The 17,751-nt window shown below is 64.2% G+C and overlaps 3 protein-coding genes across 3 annotated transcripts; 1 reads left to right on the forward strand and 2 right to left on the reverse strand.

Annotated features, from left to right (window-relative positions):
• Positions 1 to 492: 492 nt before the first annotated feature.
• Positions 493 to 9,048, reverse strand: CHLRE_03g149650v5 (uncharacterized protein). The gene is made up of 17 exons (XM_001695513.2): positions 8,859 to 9,048; positions 8,573 to 8,633; positions 8,103 to 8,196; positions 7,672 to 7,729; positions 7,057 to 7,150; positions 6,412 to 6,494; positions 6,160 to 6,203; positions 5,763 to 5,836; positions 5,436 to 5,541; positions 4,914 to 5,101; positions 4,532 to 4,592; positions 4,092 to 4,225; positions 3,809 to 3,868; positions 3,465 to 3,625; positions 2,769 to 3,057; positions 2,486 to 2,573; positions 493 to 2,318 (listed from the first exon to the last, which is right to left on the reverse strand). Exons 1-17 carry the CDS (start codon positions 8,981 to 8,983, stop codon positions 2,197 to 2,199), a joined length of 1,842 nt encoding a protein of 613 aa, XP_001695565.1. The 5' UTR covers positions 8,984 to 9,048; the 3' UTR covers positions 493 to 2,196.
• Positions 9,049 to 9,392: 344 nt separating this feature from the next.
• Positions 9,393 to 14,528, reverse strand: CHLRE_03g149700v5 (uncharacterized protein). The gene is made up of 12 exons (XM_043060492.1): positions 13,906 to 14,528; positions 13,466 to 13,651; positions 13,056 to 13,211; positions 12,812 to 12,896; positions 12,405 to 12,573; positions 12,036 to 12,153; positions 11,626 to 11,723; positions 11,302 to 11,415; positions 10,983 to 11,069; positions 10,679 to 10,758; positions 10,412 to 10,486; positions 9,393 to 10,148 (listed from the first exon to the last, which is right to left on the reverse strand). The coding sequence occupies exons 1-12, from the start codon at positions 14,354 to 14,356 to the stop codon at positions 10,010 to 10,012; spliced, it is 1,758 nt and encodes a 585-aa protein (XP_042925621.1). The 5' UTR covers positions 14,357 to 14,528; the 3' UTR covers positions 9,393 to 10,009.
• A 160-nt stretch (positions 14,529 to 14,688) lies between these two features.
• CHLRE_03g149750v5 (uncharacterized protein) lies at positions 14,689 to 17,750 on the forward strand. Its single transcript, XM_001695627.2, has 6 exons — positions 14,689 to 15,099; positions 15,347 to 15,682; positions 15,849 to 15,945; positions 16,155 to 16,313; positions 16,551 to 16,706; positions 16,939 to 17,750. Exons 1-6 carry the CDS (start codon positions 14,786 to 14,788, stop codon positions 17,326 to 17,328), a joined length of 1,452 nt encoding a protein of 483 aa, XP_001695679.2. The 5' UTR covers positions 14,689 to 14,785; the 3' UTR covers positions 17,329 to 17,750.
• Position 17,751: the final 1 nt, after the last annotated feature.

Below are 17,751 nucleotides of genomic sequence, written 5' to 3' on the forward strand. Positions count from 1 at the left end.
TGGGGTGTATGGGGGCTATCGGGCCATACTACCCTACCTGCCCATACTGCCCTACTTGGTTAGGCGGGAGGCGTGCTTTGCTGCCTATTTACACGCTTTATGCGAGGTTTACAAAGTAGGAGTGTGATTGTGTGAGCGACGAGAGCATCGGGTGCAAGGATGGCTGGGCCAAGGCGTACACGTGTTATCAAGTTCACGGCTTTATTCGTGGGGTTCCTGTGCTGGGGTCTTGGTGTTGGGGTACAAGGCACGCATGTGGAAGGAGCTGCAGGGAGTACCGAGTCTTGTGCTGTCACGCACGCCTCAGTTGCCGACTAGACGCGCGCATGTGTGTTTCCACAGCGGGCAACTGGTCGTGCAGGACCTGTTGGTCGCTCCTTAAACTCTATACGGTATGCACCCTGTGCCCCTGATCAATGCGGCGGTATCCCCACATGCGAGCGGTATCCCCACATGCGACCTGTGACTCGGCATTGCGCCTGGCATGGGCTTTCGTTTCGTTTTTGACACACAGACCGCTAGCGCACACGTGTGAAGCAGAGGCGCAGGGTCGACACCAAGCCAGGCACCCAGGTGCAAGACCCGCCAAAGCCCCACCATGCAGCTTCACCGCCGCAAGACCAGGCATGTCATTGAAGCACCACACCGGTTAGAACGTCCGACGATGTCAGGGCCACCCCGGGACGACGTGCCTGGCGCCAGGAGGCGAGGCACAACCGCGCAAGCCCGAAGGCCAACACAGGGCCGCAGGAAAAGGCAGTAGGCAGTAGGCGCAGTGCCCATCAACTTCAAGTGGAGGCTGCGGGGACGCATTATCCTTCGGGTGGACAAGCACCATCCTGCCGCCAGTACCACGCACGAGTAAGGGGTGGTTGCCAGGCACCACTCAGCCACGCGGGAGAACCCGCAACGCCTGAAGCCGCGCCCATAAGTCTGACGCAACGGCGCCCCCAAATAGCTGGCACTTTGCGCCCCCGGGAAGGTAGCTCCAGCAGCCAGTCCCGCCACCACCACACATTGCCGGCCGAGGTCCATGAGTGTCCATGGCAAACAGGGCATGATGCCTAACGCGTGCCGATTCCGCAGTCGTCGGGGGACCAGAGTCACCTCCGCTGGACCAACTGCCGGCGCAAGGTAGCCAGCCCCCAACCCCTGACGTCCAGGTGCCCACGTGCGCCCACGCGCTGGCAATCCTCCTTCAGTCGAGAACATGCAAATGCGTGTGTAAGGAGGTCAAGCCGGGTTCGCGGGGTGGTACTCCATTTCAAATACTTGAGGGCTCCTGGGCATCCCCCTGCATCCCCCAGCTGACGGATGGCCATGCCGGTTGTGAACTTGCGGAACATTGAAACAACCTCAGCTAACCTTACAACCTCGCCTGCGTAAACTGCATCCGCCTCTTGGGCCCGCACATTCCTCAATACTGAACCCCAAAACGCTCAACCACAGGCTACCCCCGGTACACGCCACGGTATCCCCAACAACACACACCAGGCCCGCCGTCGTGACCTCTTGGTGCAGCACGCACACGCCTGCCGGCAATCAACACGCATTACCTTCGGCTGGTTTAGACCTGCCGCCTACATTTCTGCAATGGATTCGTCAAGTCTCTTTCCCACAACCCACCACGCCGTTCCCTCCAACAATCTCTCAGCCTCTGCGCAACGCCCTACACTCTCGACTCCTGCTGCTCTAGCAATGCCAAATCCAATGCCAACCAATCCACGAAATGTGAAGCCAACAAGCGCTCGCCGCGGGTGCAGTACTCCGCCGTTTGACTCCGCGCGCAGCACAATTTCCCATTCTGTGACACCTCAACACACGACCTCGCGCCTCTTCGTCACGCAGCTGCTGAAGCCATGTTACCGGTCGGGGCCCAGCAAACAGCAAACGCCATGAACACCAAAGTACAGATAAATTGGGCGCATGCGATGCACAGAGCTTTCTCTGACTCTCGTGCTTTGGTGTGATCGCTGAGGAAGCCAACCATTGCCTCCAGTGCACCATTTCCTCTTGTCTCTCCCTCTTCTCATATGTTGAATTCTTCCACTTTGTCAGAAGCAGCACCACGGCCGTGCTTCGCCTTTCATCCCTCCATTACGTGATGGTGGCACAACCGCGCGCCAGGCGGGGCACAATCGCCCGCCGGCCCCGCGCTTGCCGCAGTGTGTCGCGGACCAGCAGCCATTGCGGCCCTCACACCCACATGACTTGGCTCTTGAGCTGCTGCTCCGCCACCCACGTGCCGTGGAAGCCGTACGGCACGCGGCGCGGCATGCGCACCGAGGCCACGGGCTTGGGGGCCATGGTCTTGGCGTCTGCGGCAGGAGTGGGAGCGGGAGTCGGGGTGCGACGGGACGCGGTAAGGTGCAGTGGGTCGGGGGCGGCGGGGTGGGCTAGAGTGGGAGGGTTGCTTCCCATCCCAGATTCCAGCCATGCCGGCGCCGTACACGCAGTTGCGCCCATACAGTACTCCCACTCTCACCGTACACATTGAAGTACGACGTGTCTGTGTTGGTGTCGTACACAAACACAGTCAGCCAGCCGTCGTCCTCGGCCAGCTTGGCGGCGGCCTGCGAGGAATAGTGCGTGTGCGTGTGTGCGTGTGTGTGTGTGTGTGTGTGTGTGTGTCTGCACGTATCACAACCAATCCCAGATTCCGCAGAGTGAGGCAGCAGCGAAGGGCCAGATGTGGACGGCCGCGGACGCCTCCCTCGATGCCATTCGCGAATCCCCTGGACCCCCTCGCAACGCGCCCGCACATGTACCTTGGGGTCGGCCAGCGTGGAGGAACGCGGCACGAACACAGCCTCCCCTCCGAACACGCCCGGCGGGTAGATGATGCGCCCAACGCACGCATCGCCCTTTGGCAGCGCCGCATCTCCACCCTTGCCGCCCTTGGAGGCCTTGGCATCGCCACCGTTAGGCTGCTCCTTGGAGGGGGAGGTGATGGGCGTGGAGGCCGCCGAGGCGGCGGGCGTGGAGGCGGCGGCGGCGGCCGCGGCGGGGCCGGGCGCGGAGAGGTCCATCTTGGCGATGCCGGTGAAGGAGGGCGTGCTGCGAGGGTGTGCACAGGGGAAGGGGGAAGGGGGGCGTGGCAGGTGAGGCCGGGGCGGGAAGGATGAGATGGTGCCGTCAGCAGGTACGGCTTTGAGAGGCAGGCAAAAGCCGGAGACGAGGGAAGGCGCACTGGCAGCTGCATGCTCCCGTCTGGACACGCCTGAAGCTGCCGAGTAAGGCCGTCATGGCAGCACGAGGACGACGACCCCGCTGCCAGCGCATTGCCGTACACACTTCCACGCACGCACACATACACTTCCACTTCCACACACACACACACGCAAGCACACACACACACACACACACACACACACACACACACACACACACACACACACACACACACACACACACACACACACACACACACGCAAGCGCACAAACACAAATACGCACACACGCACCTGCCGGCAGTGTCCATGGTGGCCAGCCAGGTCCAGCGGCAGGGGCGGGTCACGTGCCCCGGGTGCACCACGGGGAAGTCGCCCACCACGCCGCTCAGGCGCCTCAGGCTGGCGGCGCCGGTGGCGGGGGACAGCGAGTACTCGGTCAGGTGCGCCAGCTCCTGCGGGCCGTGCAGCGTGGGTGAGGTGAAGGGTTGCTTGCAATCAATTACGGCGGGAGGGGAGGAAATGGTAGTGTGGAAATGCGGAATTCTTTCTTCTGCGTGTGTCCTTCCCTTATGCCCGTTGACACGCACGCACGCACGCGCGCACACGCACACGCACGCACATGTACACACACTCACCTTGGAGCAGTCCACCTTGTCCAGGTCCAGGTTCACAAAGTCCTGCTGGCAGGCGTACACCTGTGTGCAGGCGGGCATGTGCGTGGCCGTGGCAGATGCATGCGCCAGCGGGAGTGGGGTGCGATAGGCTTAGCGGAGGAACGGAAACAGGCCAGCAGCAGCGGCTGAGCGGGCACACGACGGCGTAATGCAACCGCAATTCCACTGCTGCCCTATGCAGGCTCAGGCATGTACCCCACCAAAGCACGGACAAACACGCCGCCCCCCACACACACGCCCCCACCTTGACGTCTCCTGTCTTGGGATCCTCCCAGGCGTTGACCATGTGGAAGGCCATGAAGCCAGGACCCGGCAGCTCAAACCACTGCACAGGGGCGCCGCCGGCCGGGCAGCTGGGCGCGTCGCGGCGCAGCAGGCCTGAGGTGCGTGTGCGTGTGGGTGTACGTGTGCGTGTGTGCGGGGGGTGGGGGACGCATGGTGAGCTAGGTGACGGGCATTGGGTGATTTCGTGTGGCAGGCGGGCAGTGTCAGGCGGTTTGGGAGGTTGTCGTCCGCGCTACAAGCCTCCGGGCTTCCCCTGCTGCACCCAGACCTCTGCACCGCTGAACTGCACCTATCCCACGTGCTTGGGACCGGAAAACATCACACGCCCCGCCCCTCACGGATATGCTCGGTGGCCTCGTTGGGCTTGTGCCCCCGCCCGCCCTGCTCCCGGTCACTCACCGATGCGCGAGGGCAAGTCGGTGCGCATGCGGAAGGGCAGCGTCTTGTCCTTCACCATGCACTGAGGGGGGCGGGAGGGAGGGAGGAGGAGGTTGGGCTGTGCGTCAGATGTCCTCCCACCCGTCACTTGCTTGCCACACCCCCGCATGCACACACACCATACCGTGTGCTCTAACACAAACACACAAATGAACACAGACGGTGCAACACACGTTGCACAAACCACACACACAGCGCACACACACTTGCAACACGCACGCACGCACGCAACGTACCGTACACACACATGTAAACATATGTACACACACACTTATATACACACACACACCTACACACACACACACACACACACACGCAGACACACACAGCTGCGCCGCCTCACCTCGGGGTCGAAGCACAGCGGCAGGTGCATGAGCACCACGTAGCGCTGCGTGGCCACCATGTCGTGCATCATGACGGGCCAGGGCAGCTCCACGCCCCACTGCCGGGACAGGTTGCCGTGCGCGTCCAGCACGCCGGCGGACACGTAGGGCTGGCCGGAGAAGGAGTAGCCCAGGAAGATCAGCTCGCCTGGGGGTGGGGGCGTGGGGAGGGGGGTTGCGTGGGGGCGTGGGGGCGTGCGCGTGAGGGCGTGTGCGTGGGAGTGGGTGGGTGGGTGCGTGGGTGGGTGGGTGGATGAGAGTGTGTGTGTGCGGAGTGTGTGCGTGTGCGTGCTTGTGTTGCTGGGCAAGCGAGTGCGGCTCAAAACACGCACAGGAACATGCCCATCTTGGCCCCCACACCTGCATACACACGGCTTCCACTCGCCTGCCTCATCCCCACAAAAGCCTCTCATGCTCACCGTCACTCGCACCTGCCCTACACAGGACCCCGCCAACCCGCCCCCAACACAGCCTGCACGCACCCGTCTCCGGGTCCAGCTTGGGGTGTGCGGTGAAGGGTCCCTTCCAGCTGCTGGGCAGCTTCATGCGACCCAGCGTGTCGATCAAGCCGTTGCACAGGACCTTGATCTGAACAGGTGGGGCCAGGATCGGGACGCATGGTAGGGCGGCATATACGGTAATGTAGACATGCGCAATGCCTGGGCGCTGGGGGCACAGACCGCTAGCTCGTGCTCCCTGCGCCAGCGACGGCCCATGCTGGCTGCCCCGCAAAACCGTCCTCAACCCTCCCCCCTCCAACCCTTCCACGCCTTCTCCCGCCCCCCCCCCCCAGCCGTGTGGTGCCTCACCCCGTACGGCATGTCTCCCTCGTTGAGCGACAGGAGCCGCTTGGCGTGAAACACCAGTGCCGTGTTGGCCGTGCCTGAAAGATGAGGGAGGGGGGCAAGGGGGTCAAGGGGGCGTGAAGGTGGTGGGGATAGTTTTCACCATTCCCAACAAGAAACCAGGAGACATATGATTGCGGGTACCCAGCAAGCAACAAAAGGCGAGAGAATGCAGGACACGACAAGCAGGGGGAGGGAGGCGTGTTTGTGCGTGTATACACTATGTGTGTGTATTTGACAAGTCAAGGCCGCGACCAAACGTGGCGTGCGTGCATGTGGGTGGCGGAACAGGTACAATGCTCGCGCCCGCCCCTGGTGCAGTGTCGCCCCCCCCCCCCCGGCCCCCACAGCTCTCGCTCACCGGTGCCGTTGCTGGTCTGCACCGCCCCCAGAGCCTTGGCCAGCCTGTGTGTTGGAGGGACGACAGTCACGACCGGATGCATGCTCACACTCCCCAGCTGCCGCGCGACCCATCCTCCCCAGCAGCCCCACTCCCCTCCCCCTTCCAAGGACCCTGGAAGCCCACGCCCCCCAATCCCCACCCCCTCCGCGCCCCGCCCCACCCCTGCGCCCCCGCCCCGCCCCGCGGCCCCCTCCTTTCACACCCACCCACCTGTGCAGCAGCATGAGCGCCAGGCCCTTGCCTCCGAACATGTCACCCAGGCGAGGGAACAGGGGCCCGCCCGCGGCCCGCTCCTGCATGGCGGGAGAGGAGATGGTTTATGCCCGAGGCAACATGAAAAAGCCCCCTTGTCAAGGACTCGTCGCTGAAAGCGGCGACGGTTCGAGCATAGATGGGGGGTTACATTCATGACTAGTTAAGGAAGTGGTAGACGGTAGGCCATCTTGCGGAACATCAAGCGTTACCGACGATGTCGACCACTCCCGGCTCCAGCTCCAGCTCTAGCTCCAGCGCGTAGACCCTCCAAAATAGTGTTCCCGTTTGATACATATGCTGCTGCATAGCTAGACACGGCTCAAGTTCGCGGCGGCACGGCGACACTAGGGGGGGAGGAATGGAGTCCGTGGGGACGGAAAGCCACGGAGCCCGGGAGCACCGTCCGCCACGCCATTCCCTGCTCATCTTCGTCGGCCCTCTGACGGCTCCTTGCCGCGCCTGCGCATGTACACCCCTGCGCTTTCCGACACCCGCACGCACACACACACACACACACACACACACACACACACACACACACACACACACACACCCAACAACAACAACAACAACAACAACAACACCAGCCCGCCCGCTCACCTGCTTCAGGCGCTCCGTCTCCACGTACTTGTTGGCGTAGGTGGCCTTGCCGCCCTTAAGCCGCACGCCGTGCAGCATGCCGTCGCCGTCGAACCTGCGGCAGAGAGAGAGAGAGCAGGATGGCACTGAGATTAAAGGTCAGTCAGGAGAGGGAAGGGTGAGCGCCGCAACCCGCATGGCAGCGCAGACCCCCCCGCCCCCTGCCCTGCCCCGCCCCGCCTCATGTGCACTCCCAGCTCTCCCCTGCGCCTTAGCGCCCCGCGTTCCCTGCTGGGGCTGGCAAACACAGTTCCAGCAGAGTCCGCCCCCCTCCTCGGAACCCCCCCCCCAAAACCACGAAACCGACGTTTTTTAGCAGCTTACTATGCGCACACGCGCTTATACACCTTTCACTGAGCACTACTTCTAGAATTAGGTATAGCCAGCACAAAACGGGACGCCACGGCGAGCTCTGGCGCTGGACCTATGGACGCCGTCGGTCATCGGTACGCACAACACCACACCTGCTGTCTACCTCGCTACACTTCTCTGTACCAATCCTTGCAACCCCCCACGTATCCCCACCACCACCACCGCCAACCCCCTCCTCGGAAGCCCCCCATCCCCATCACCCACCAGTGGTACCCGGCAACGGGTTGGAAGAGCGGGTTGGGGCCCACGCGCACATAGAAGCCTGGCGGGGGCAGCAGGAGAGCCGGGCCAGCAGAGGGCGCCGTCGGGTTGGTGCCCAGGCACGTGACACTGCCACGTGGTGACGTGGGTGCGACGGCACCTAGAGTCCGTTCCAATCTTTTGGGGTGGCCGGGCTGCGGTGACGGCCCTCGCACCTGCGTCACTCCTTTCGCACCTGCTCGTCCCGCTGCCTCATGCCGTGCCACAGCAGCCCACCATGCACCGCCCCGGCCTCTCCCTCCCTCCCTCCCTCCCGCCTCCTCTCCGTCCCTCCCGTGTCCGTCTCCTCTCCCTCCTATTTCCCTCTCCTCTCCCTCCCGTCTCCCACCCCCTCTCCGCCTCCCTGTCCATCTCTCCCCCTCTGTTCCTCTCACCGTCAAGCCCCGCGGGCAGCTTGCCCTCCACCACCTCCAGGTCCTCAGCAAACAGCTCGTCAGGCACAGGGCCGAAGTTGCCAGAGAGGTAGGCCTGGGGGGGGGGGAGGGCGAGGTGGGGCGGAGGATGAGTCAGGCACATCGGAGGCTGGTGGCTCGGGGCTGAGGCTAGGCGGGGGCTGTGGTTGGGGTTGTGAGAGGAGTGGGGAAGGGAGCAAGGGAGCAGAGCGGGGGGAAGGGAGGTGAAACGCCGGCAGGGGGAGGCTGTGGCCGCCGCTGACGCGGATGGGTCGGCTTGATGCAAAACGTCTTCCCACCTGGAGTAATCAAGTTTCAACTCTTTTGCCGTTGCCGCAGTTCAGTTTGAACTCGCGGCGCACGTTGCTGGGACAGCTCCGGTTTAGCCAGAAACTGCCGGAGGCGACGGAGGGTCGCAGCGACGTGACGGGGGCCAGCGCTGGCGGACTCACCTTTCCAGCCTTCTTGGTCCCTGACTTGGCGATGGTGTTATACACCCAGGTAATCAGGTCCCTGGCGTACGCAACAGGGGGCCAGCGCGCAGCCACGTTGGCAAGCGAGGACGGAAGCACGAGCAGCATGTTGATTGTCGCGGGCGTTGGCGTTTATGGTCGATGGCACGAAACGCACTCCGACAGCCCATCAAAAGCGTGCATAAGGAGAGCAAATGTGCAACCTTGCACATTCGTCCGGGCCATGAGCGCTAGTGACGACAGCAGGCCGGTGACTCGAACTCACTTCCTTGTCGCGACGAGGAGTGCAGTTGTGGCCACACAGGCGACCGGCGCTGCATAGTGCAACAATGTTCGGGTCATTGGGAACTGCGGCAGGCTCCAGGCGGGGCTATCCGCTGAGGAAGTCATTTGTCCTAGAGCGATTCTGTGAGGTCACGAGCCTGCGGCACTAGATTTCAATTCAAGGTAATAAATAATCTCACGATGTTTGTATCTGTGTCACGAATTTAACTACGAGGCGCAAGTTGGAGAGGCGAGCTTCCTTCCTCCGCCTCCGTATGGGGTTCGGGGGTTGGTGCCAGTGGTTTGGCGAAGTCTGCACGCCACATTTGTTCAGCCATCCTGCACGTCCATGTGTAGCGTACAGTAAAATGATGCATCCAGGTATGAATGGTCACGGACTCACGGTGGGGTTTGTAAGGGCTGGGCCACGGCTCGTTGGGCACAGGGAGATTGCCGTGATGCGGCGGTCTTGGGGATAACCCAGCAAGGCACGGACGTGTGCGTCACCGCTGCTGAATGGCCCCGCCACCTGATCTCGAGCCAGACTGTCAGATTCAGTCTCAGCTGCACGATGCATCACAGGTTCTGAGCACAATGTGTTGACAAGTGGAAACCGTACGAATCCCACGTGTTTTAACTGTTCTGTCTGTGGCACCCTTCTTCAAAGGCAGGCCAGGGACCCCTTGCTTGCCAGCTTATCACACACACAAAAACTCCGAAAGTATACTCCCGCCCGTCCGCCAGCAAGCCCGTCGCACCCCTTACCACCTGAGCAAGAGCCCGCTGCACGTGCCAACACAACATCAACGCGTTCAACGCTTACCGGCTGAGACCAAGTCCAGGACTGCGCGCCTTGCGTTTCACTTTTGTAGCAAGGATAAGAACTCTTCAAGGAACGCACCTCAGAACGCCTCAGCTGCAGTTTCAAGCTCCGTGGAAGGCGTACCACCTTGTTCACGCTAACAATCCTGATCACACACGTCCGTGTCTCTAAGGACGACGATGGCAACGAAGGTCCAGATCATGCCATCCTGTTTGCACCGCACTCCATTCCCTCTCCCCGCTAGAACCCACAAAATGTGCCCCTCCTGCGGTTTGCCACGGTCATCCCTCCTCACTGCTGCTACCGCTCATCCGCTACGTTCCTTCTCCTCACTGCTGCCCCTCCACGCCCTGCTCCTCTGCTGCCGCCGCCCGTATGTCTGCCACCAGCGCCGCCGCCGCCCGGCCGCTCATGGCCACCTCCTGGTCGTAGCCCCACAGCACCTCCCACCCGTCAGCAGCGCCGTACCTGATCGGGGCGGGGCACACACAAGGCAAGCATCAGGACACAGGCAGATACAAATGTCAGCAAGCATCAGGACACACGCATGTGCAATACCATTCGTGCGACTGGCCAGGCGTGTTCCAGTTGTTACCTACACCCTTCGGCTAAAACCCCGTCCAAAACCCCGTACAAAACTCCATTCAACACCTCGTACAAGCGAATATGGAAGTAATCGCTCCTGCATTCCACGTGCCAAACGAACACCACCCCCCAGCCCGCACGCGCACCTGGCAATGAGCGGCACCGCCACCTCCTCCACCATCTGGCGCCCGTGCCGCTCGTCCTCTCGCACATGCAGCTCCCTGCAGCCATCAGTGACGCCACAGCGGTGCAGGCATCATCAACCAACAACACCCTCAGGACGGTGTGCTCCAATCCAAGTGCACGTCCACTCATGACGCCCAGGTGTCGCAACCTCACCCCGCATGCATCGTGGCCCCATGCCCTCCCGGAAGCACCCCACGCGCTCAGCCCGCAGTCCGCCCGCCACGCACCAATACCCCCAGCCAGTGGCGGGCAGGCCCAGGCGCTGGGCGGCGGCGCAGTAGGTCCGGTACACCGAGGGACCGTTCACCTGGCGGGTGGGAGTATCACGGCAGGTGGGGCGTGTGGGTAACGAGGTGTGTGGAGTGGCGGTACATGCGGTACGAATGTACGATGAGGCCTCTCCAGTGCCACAGATGCCTCCCCGCACAAGCCGCTCCCGCCCTATCTACATTAGGCGCCCGATCTATCTGCACTGGCCGTTCTCGTCCGTCGGATGTAAGTTCATTCATCCCCCCACACACACACACACACCTCGAAGTAGGTCAGGCCGCCGCAGTAGCGCAGGTAGTGGCGGCGCCGCTCCGTCAGCAGGAAGTTGTGGTTGGCGCCCGCCAGCCACTGCACCAGGCGGCGGCGGCGGCGGCGGCGTGGCGTGGGCAGCGGGGAAAGGCGGTTGGGCAGGGGACAGCGAGCTGTGTGCGCAGCGCATGCATGCAAGTATCACAGATGCATCTGTTTAACTGGTGCAGACCCCTACTGCAGAGTTAGCTCTTCCTTATCATGCAATGGCCTACCACTAGCACACACACACACACACATTTGCACATACACCGCAGCCCACCCGCCGCACCTGCCATGGCAGCAGGTCGAAGTAGGCCTCCAGGCGTGTGTCCAGACCCAGCTGACTCATCATGGAGGCGTAGAAGGTCGAGTGCTTGCGGGACAGCTTGCCGCCGCCGTACTCCTACGAGGGTGGCCAAAAGGAAGGGCGGGGGCGAGCAGGTGGATGGATGGGTTCTCTCGATTCCCAAGGAACCGGCAGCCGCCTTCCAAGTCCACAGGTGCCTCCTCGCTTCTCCTTTGTCCCTGCGCAACTCCTCACTTGACTCCTCCTCCTTACTCCGGTAGAATACACCCATCCCATCCACCCCCCTTCCCTCCACCTGCCCCTCACCTCCATGAGCACCTTGAACACGGTGGCCGCCACCTCGTTGGCAGCGCCCGCGCACACCCGCGACTGGCGGCTGGCCTCAACCAGGCCATCCAGGGAGCCTGAAGGGCGAGAGGGGGGCGGGGAGAGGCGGTGTGGGGGGCTAAGGGCTAAGGGCGGCAGGGTTACGGCAGGGCTCGGGCGACGAGGGCGACATGCCCCATCCGCTCCCTGCACCCTGCGCCGATCACCGCAAGCACGCAGCCCATCCCACCCCACCCCATCCCACCCCAAACAGAACGCATGATGCTGTACACAACGCATGCAAACCGTCGCTCCACTTGCCCTCTGTCCAAGACACACACACACACACACACACACACACACACACACACACACACGTGCTGTTACCCCCCCCCCCCCCGGCCGCTCACCCACTGCCAGCAGGTGCTTGTACCCCTGCAGCCCCATGTGGTCGCGCACGTACGTGGCGGCGGGGCTGGGCGGGGGGTCCACATCCACGGCGGCACGAGCCCGCACGCCCGCGATCAGCTGTAGCAGGCAGGGGTAGTGAAGGGTTGAGGAGGGGTGGTGAGGATGGCGGCGGTGGTGGTTAACGGCGGCGAGGAGGCTGAGGCAGCGAGTGCATGCGAGGTTCCGGCTGGAGCTCTATGCATCCGCAACAGCCATGAGCCATGCCGAGGTTGAGACCAGCTACAATCGCTACACACAAGCACGCAACCCAAACCCCAACCCGTGCACAGATATGGACATGCACATGCACTCACGCCCCAAGCCCTCACCTCTTCCTCACTCATGCCCTTGTATGCCTCCGGGCTCACGCCGATGCCGCCGCCCGCCCCCGCCTCACCGCCCGCCGCCTCCCAGCGCTGCCAGGCGCCCTCCACGCGCTCCCGCAGCGCCGCCAGCACGGCAGAGCGCTCGTTGTCGTACAGCCGCAGGTCGTCATACCTGTGTGTGTGTGTGTGTATATGTGTGTGCCGTACGGGTTTTGAGGAACGTAAAGCGGTGTGAGGACCAAGGCACTCCGACTCCGAGGCGGTGGGTGATGGGTGGCATCAGGTTGTGAAAAAAGGACGGACTGCGAGACCTTGCTGCTACCGGTAGAACACGCGCTTTAGGCGCTGTCACAGGAAACCGTGCTCGCCGTGCGCCCACACGCGCCCTCCCGCGCCGTCCCCGCCCTTACCAGAAGTGGTTGAGGCGGTTCATGCGGTACAGCAGGCGCTGCAGGAAGGTGTGACAGGCGGCGGCCTGGAGCGAGCCGTCACCGCCTGCGCGTGTGTGCGGGGTCACAGGGTGTAGGGCGCGCAGCCTGACGGACCGCTCCTTGCGGTATCCAAACGGATTAGGTGGGGCGTGCCTTCAGCTCACCGCTACATTCCTACTTCCCTGAATCCCATGCACAAGACACTCAGCACGCGCGTACGCACCCAGTGCGCCGTACGCGCGGGCCGCCGCCGCCGCCGCCGCCCGCTCCAGCACCTGCACGTCCTCCGCCGCGCCCGCCTCGAAGCGCGCCACCCGGCCGTCCAGATCCGGCGCCGCCAGCAGCCGCAGGAAGGCCCGCTCAGCGGCGCTGAAGTCAACTGGTGGGTGCCGAGGTGGGAAAGGGCGGGGGCGGGGGCACGGTTGAAGGCGTGACCGTGCAGAGGTTGGTTGGTGGCCCGCGGCTGGGGATGGGATGTCTTGGGCACCCAGGGGAGAAGGCAGATGGACAGAGCGTTGTGCGGGGAGAGGAAGACTGCAAACACGGGCATGCCCAGACGCGAAGAGGCCCGGCGGTAGGCCCGGCGGAGGCCCGGCGACTCGGCGGCGGACACATGGACACACGGGCACTCACCCGGCAGGCCGTCAGCCGCCAGTACCTCCCCCACTTCCCGGGCATGAGCCTCCGGGGCGCTGCTGCTCCTGGCGCCGCCGTACCCGGGCAGCAGCCGCCGCGCCGCCGCCTCCAGCTGGTGGGGGTCGGCGAGGGAGGCGGGCAGGCGGCGCAGAGGGCGGTCCGAGATCCACACAGCCACCTCGGCTACAGCCAGACAGACGGCAGAGGGGCAGCAGGACACGTCGGCGGGGTGGGCGGCAGGATGGCAGCGAGGCGAGGGTGGATGGGATCAGGCCAGCAGCGAGAGGCGCATGTAGGCCAGCCAGCCAAAATACACGTTCGAGGAGCGGCAGTACTCTAGCCGCTTGCATGCATAGTATACGATTTCCACCGCCCCGCCGCCCAGCGCTCCGCACCACGTAGCCACACCGAACTGCATGGTTTCTGTAAGCACTCACTGGAGCGGTTGACAGCGCTGATCTGTGCCGCCGCCTTGGCGGCAGAGGACGCCGCCGCTTGGGCGTAGGTGGAGGTGGAGCTAAACGTCAGGGGGGCGGCGGAGCTGCTGCCGGTGGCAGTGGCGGTGGAAGGTGCAGTGGTGTCATTGCTCCGGGTGCTGGTGCTGGTGTGGGTGCTGGTGGTGCCGGAGGTCTTCGCGGCCGCCGTTGCTGCCGGCCGCGGCTGCTGGGTGCTGCCGCGACCCTGCCGCCGGCCGCGTGCCGCTGGGTCGCTGCTGCTGCTGCTGCCGCTGGAACTGCCGTTGAAGCCATCACTGCTTCCAGCTGCACTGGCGACAGCGCGCGAAAGGGCCACGCGGCTGCGAGGCCCGGCACTGCGGGCTGCCGCTGCTTGGCGCCGGCTGGTCGGGGCAGGAGGCAGCCGCGCCAGCTGCATTGCGCTAATGAGCATTTCTGTTGGTGGATGGATTTGCAAGTACGCACACGGGCCGCTGGGTCTCGTAGGGCAATCCGACTTGTGTGTCCTGCGAAACAGCGCACAACAGCTTGGGGTTTGAGGTTTGACAAAATGCTGAATCACCGGTAATATCCACGTAGAGCGTCACTCTGACCCCGAAGTTGGGTATGGTATGAGTTGCAGACACGTCGCACGGGAACCGGCAATCGTGACGCCACCCGAACACGTGCAAGATGCGAATGAGGCCTTTCGACCGCGAAGCCAACCGCCTTGAACGGCCGCTATTGTAACACCTCTTGCAAGCCCGTTTTCATTCCCCAGGTGCTGAAGCACACTGCATCCGGTGATCCCATTTCGACCGGTGCGCCCGCCGACCCAGTGATCCTCGCGCGCACCCGCACGCCGCACGCCGCACGCCGCAACATGCTCACCTCGCCCCAGCGCCCCCTGGGTTTCGCGCCACAAGGCCAGATGTCCGCGTCGGCGGCCAGCCCGGCGCCGGGCCCGCTGCTGCCGCCCGCTCCGCCTCCACGCTGTCAGGTGCTGGCCACGGGTCGCCCCGGCTCCGGCTCCAGCAGCGGTCTCAACGGCAGCTCGTTGCGCCGCGCCGGCGCACGAGTCGCGGCGCGCGCAGCCGAGGCGGCGGCCGCGGCCGCAGCTGACCTGCAGCAGGGGCAGTTGGCGGTGCCGGAGGTGGCGCTGCTTACAGAGGGCGCGGAGCTCCTGCAGGGCGTGAGGTGGGTGCGGGTGTGTGGGTGGGAGGTTGTAAATACCAGCCCAACGGGTGTGTGGGTGGGGGGGTGGGGCCGGGGCAGGTGGCGCTGCTGACACAGAGCGCAAATTGAAGCGGACGGGTTCCAAGCACATGCCTGCTGCTGAGAGGCCGGTAGCCCTCTCCACAAACATGCGCCCACACACGCCGGCCCCGTCATGACCCGCCGCCCCTCACCTCTGCCGCCTGATCCCACCCGCGCTCCCTAGCAGCCGCCGCGCCGCCGCCCCCGGCACCGGAGGGCGCTCCTTCACCGCCGCCGAGGTGTTCCAGTGTGCGGAGGAATCCCTGTTCTACAGCCAGGCGCTGGAGAAGCTCCTGCCCATCGCCGTGCAGCGCCACCAGCAGCGCGGAGGCCGCACCGGCACCAGCACCACCAGCGGCGCCGGCAGCAGTGGCAGCAGTGGCGGCGCGGCCGCCGAGTCGAGCAGCAGTGATGGAGCCAGCGGCACGGTCAGTGGCGGCGGCGACAGCGCCAGCAGCTTAAAGGTAGTGGAGTTCGGCACCGGCGACGGCACGCCCGTGGTCAACGCGCTCATGAAGACCAAGTGAGTTGTGCGGCGGCGGCGGCGGCTGCGCGGCGGTGCTGTTTCTGCATGCCGACGCGCCAAGCCCTGACACAGTGCTCCATGACAACTTGCGCCTTGCATCAACCCAACATGCCAATCCCAGACGCAGAATGCCTGCCCAATACGCACATGTACGCATGTTCAGGTTTGAGGGTGTGGTCCACGGCTTCGAGCTGAACCCCACCTCCGCCGCGCTTGCCCGCGAGCACGCCGCGGCCTTTGGGCTGCAGGACCGCTACCAGGTGCGTGCGTGGGGGCAGCAGGGGGGATGCGGCACGGGTCAGGGGCAGCAGGCGCACTGGAGAGGCAGAGGGCGGGCACACGGCAGCATGCGAACGGTAGCGCGGTCAGGGCGCTCCGTATGGCGTTCACATGCGCCCGCAGTGATTCATTCACCCAGGCATGGAACCACCCTTTCACCCACCCAACATGGATGCTTGCCCACACACAGGTGCACACGGGCTGCTTCTACACCGGCACGCGCTCGCCCGACTCGCCCGCCGCCGGCGCCGCCGCCCTGGTGTCCAACCCACCCTACCTGCCCGCGCCCGACGCCGACATCCTCATGCCGGAGCTGCACGGCGGCAGCGACGGCGCGGGGCTGACACGGGTGCGTGCGTGCGCGCGTGCGTGCATGGCGGCGTGTGCGACCGCATCCCCAGCGTGTGCGACCATGTCTCTGGCGTGTGCAATCGCATCCCCTGCACGAACCCATAACGCCTAGCGAACCCAGTTGCCGCACTCCCCCCACGGCCCCAGCCACCGGTCCCCTGCCACGTCACCAGCGTGCCTTAAACCCACCCCACCCCACCCACCTCTTTGTGTCGTTGTGCCGCGCCCGCCACAGGACTTGCTGTCTCTGCGCTACCCGTACGCCATGCTTCTGCTGGCGTCCTACTCCAACCCCGCCGCCGTGCTGCGCCACGCCGCCGCCGCCGGGTACCGGGTGGTGGACTTCCTGGTCACGCCGCTGCCCTTCGGCACCTACTCCAGCCAGCCCAAGGTGGGTGGGGGCGCTTGGATCGGGCGCGTGCGCAAGCGAGGCGGGACACGGGCCGCTGCAGGCTCGGATGCACAACACGCGGTCAGCTGCTTGAGGTGCGATCGAGGCTTGTGCCATGTCCGCTGCTGCGCAATGCGGAGTACCAGGCTGGCACAAACCCACATCCCCAAATCCCCACGGCCCCACTCACAACGACACGCCCAAACGCCGCTCACTCACTCCGGGTGCGCAGGTGCGCAACTGGATCGCGGCCATGCGCTCCCGGGGCGAGGCCTTCTACTCCGGCCACACCTACCTGCTGGCGGGGGTGCTGTTCGAGCGAGCCGACCTGCCCACCCGCAGCGGCGGCAGCAGCGGCAGCAGCGCCGCTACCGCCAGCAGTGCCGCCGCCAGCGGCAACGGGCACAGCAACAGGCATGGCGGCAATGGCAACGGCAACGGCAGCGCCAACGGGCACAGCGGCAACGGCAACGGTCATGACGGCGCAGATGGTTCACTGACCGTGTACCACGCCGCTGTGGAGCACGCGGTGCAGCAGGCGCAGCCGCAGGGACGTCAGCAGCGAGTGGAGCAGGAGGAGGACCTGGCGCCGCAGCTGCTGCGCCTACTGACCGTCCTGTAAAGCATGCGATGAAGCTGCAAGATGCTTCCGGCGAAGGGACTTATTTGAGGACAGCCCGAGAAGAGAACCCGAAACATCCGAGATCGCATTGCGGCGCGTGGCGCAAGTACGGTAGTCAGAGACTGGGTTGGAAGTTGCTATAGAGAGCCTCCCTGTATTGCGGTATCGTGTTTCTTGTATGCATGTGGTCAATGTGCTATTGTCGCGGTCCCACAGCAGTATTCGTAGAGACACGTGCAGGCGTTTCTGCGCGCTGGCGTGCCGTGGTTATCCATGTTTTCCTATCTATAGAACTGCGTGCTACTGTCTAGTTGACACAAACGAAGCAATGCAAATTGTGAGGCAGGCTTGGCTATTCAGCGGGCCTTGGGAAGGTCCGATGCATACGTAAGCCAGTGATTGAAGTCGGACGTCAACAGGATG

The sequence above is a fragment of the Chlamydomonas reinhardtii genome, chromosome 3, assembly GCF_000002595.2.
Source record: "Chlamydomonas reinhardtii strain CC-503 cw92 mt+ chromosome 3, whole genome shotgun sequence".
Lineage (NCBI taxonomy): Eukaryota > Viridiplantae > Chlorophyta > Chlorophyceae > Chlamydomonadales > Chlamydomonadaceae > Chlamydomonas > Chlamydomonas reinhardtii.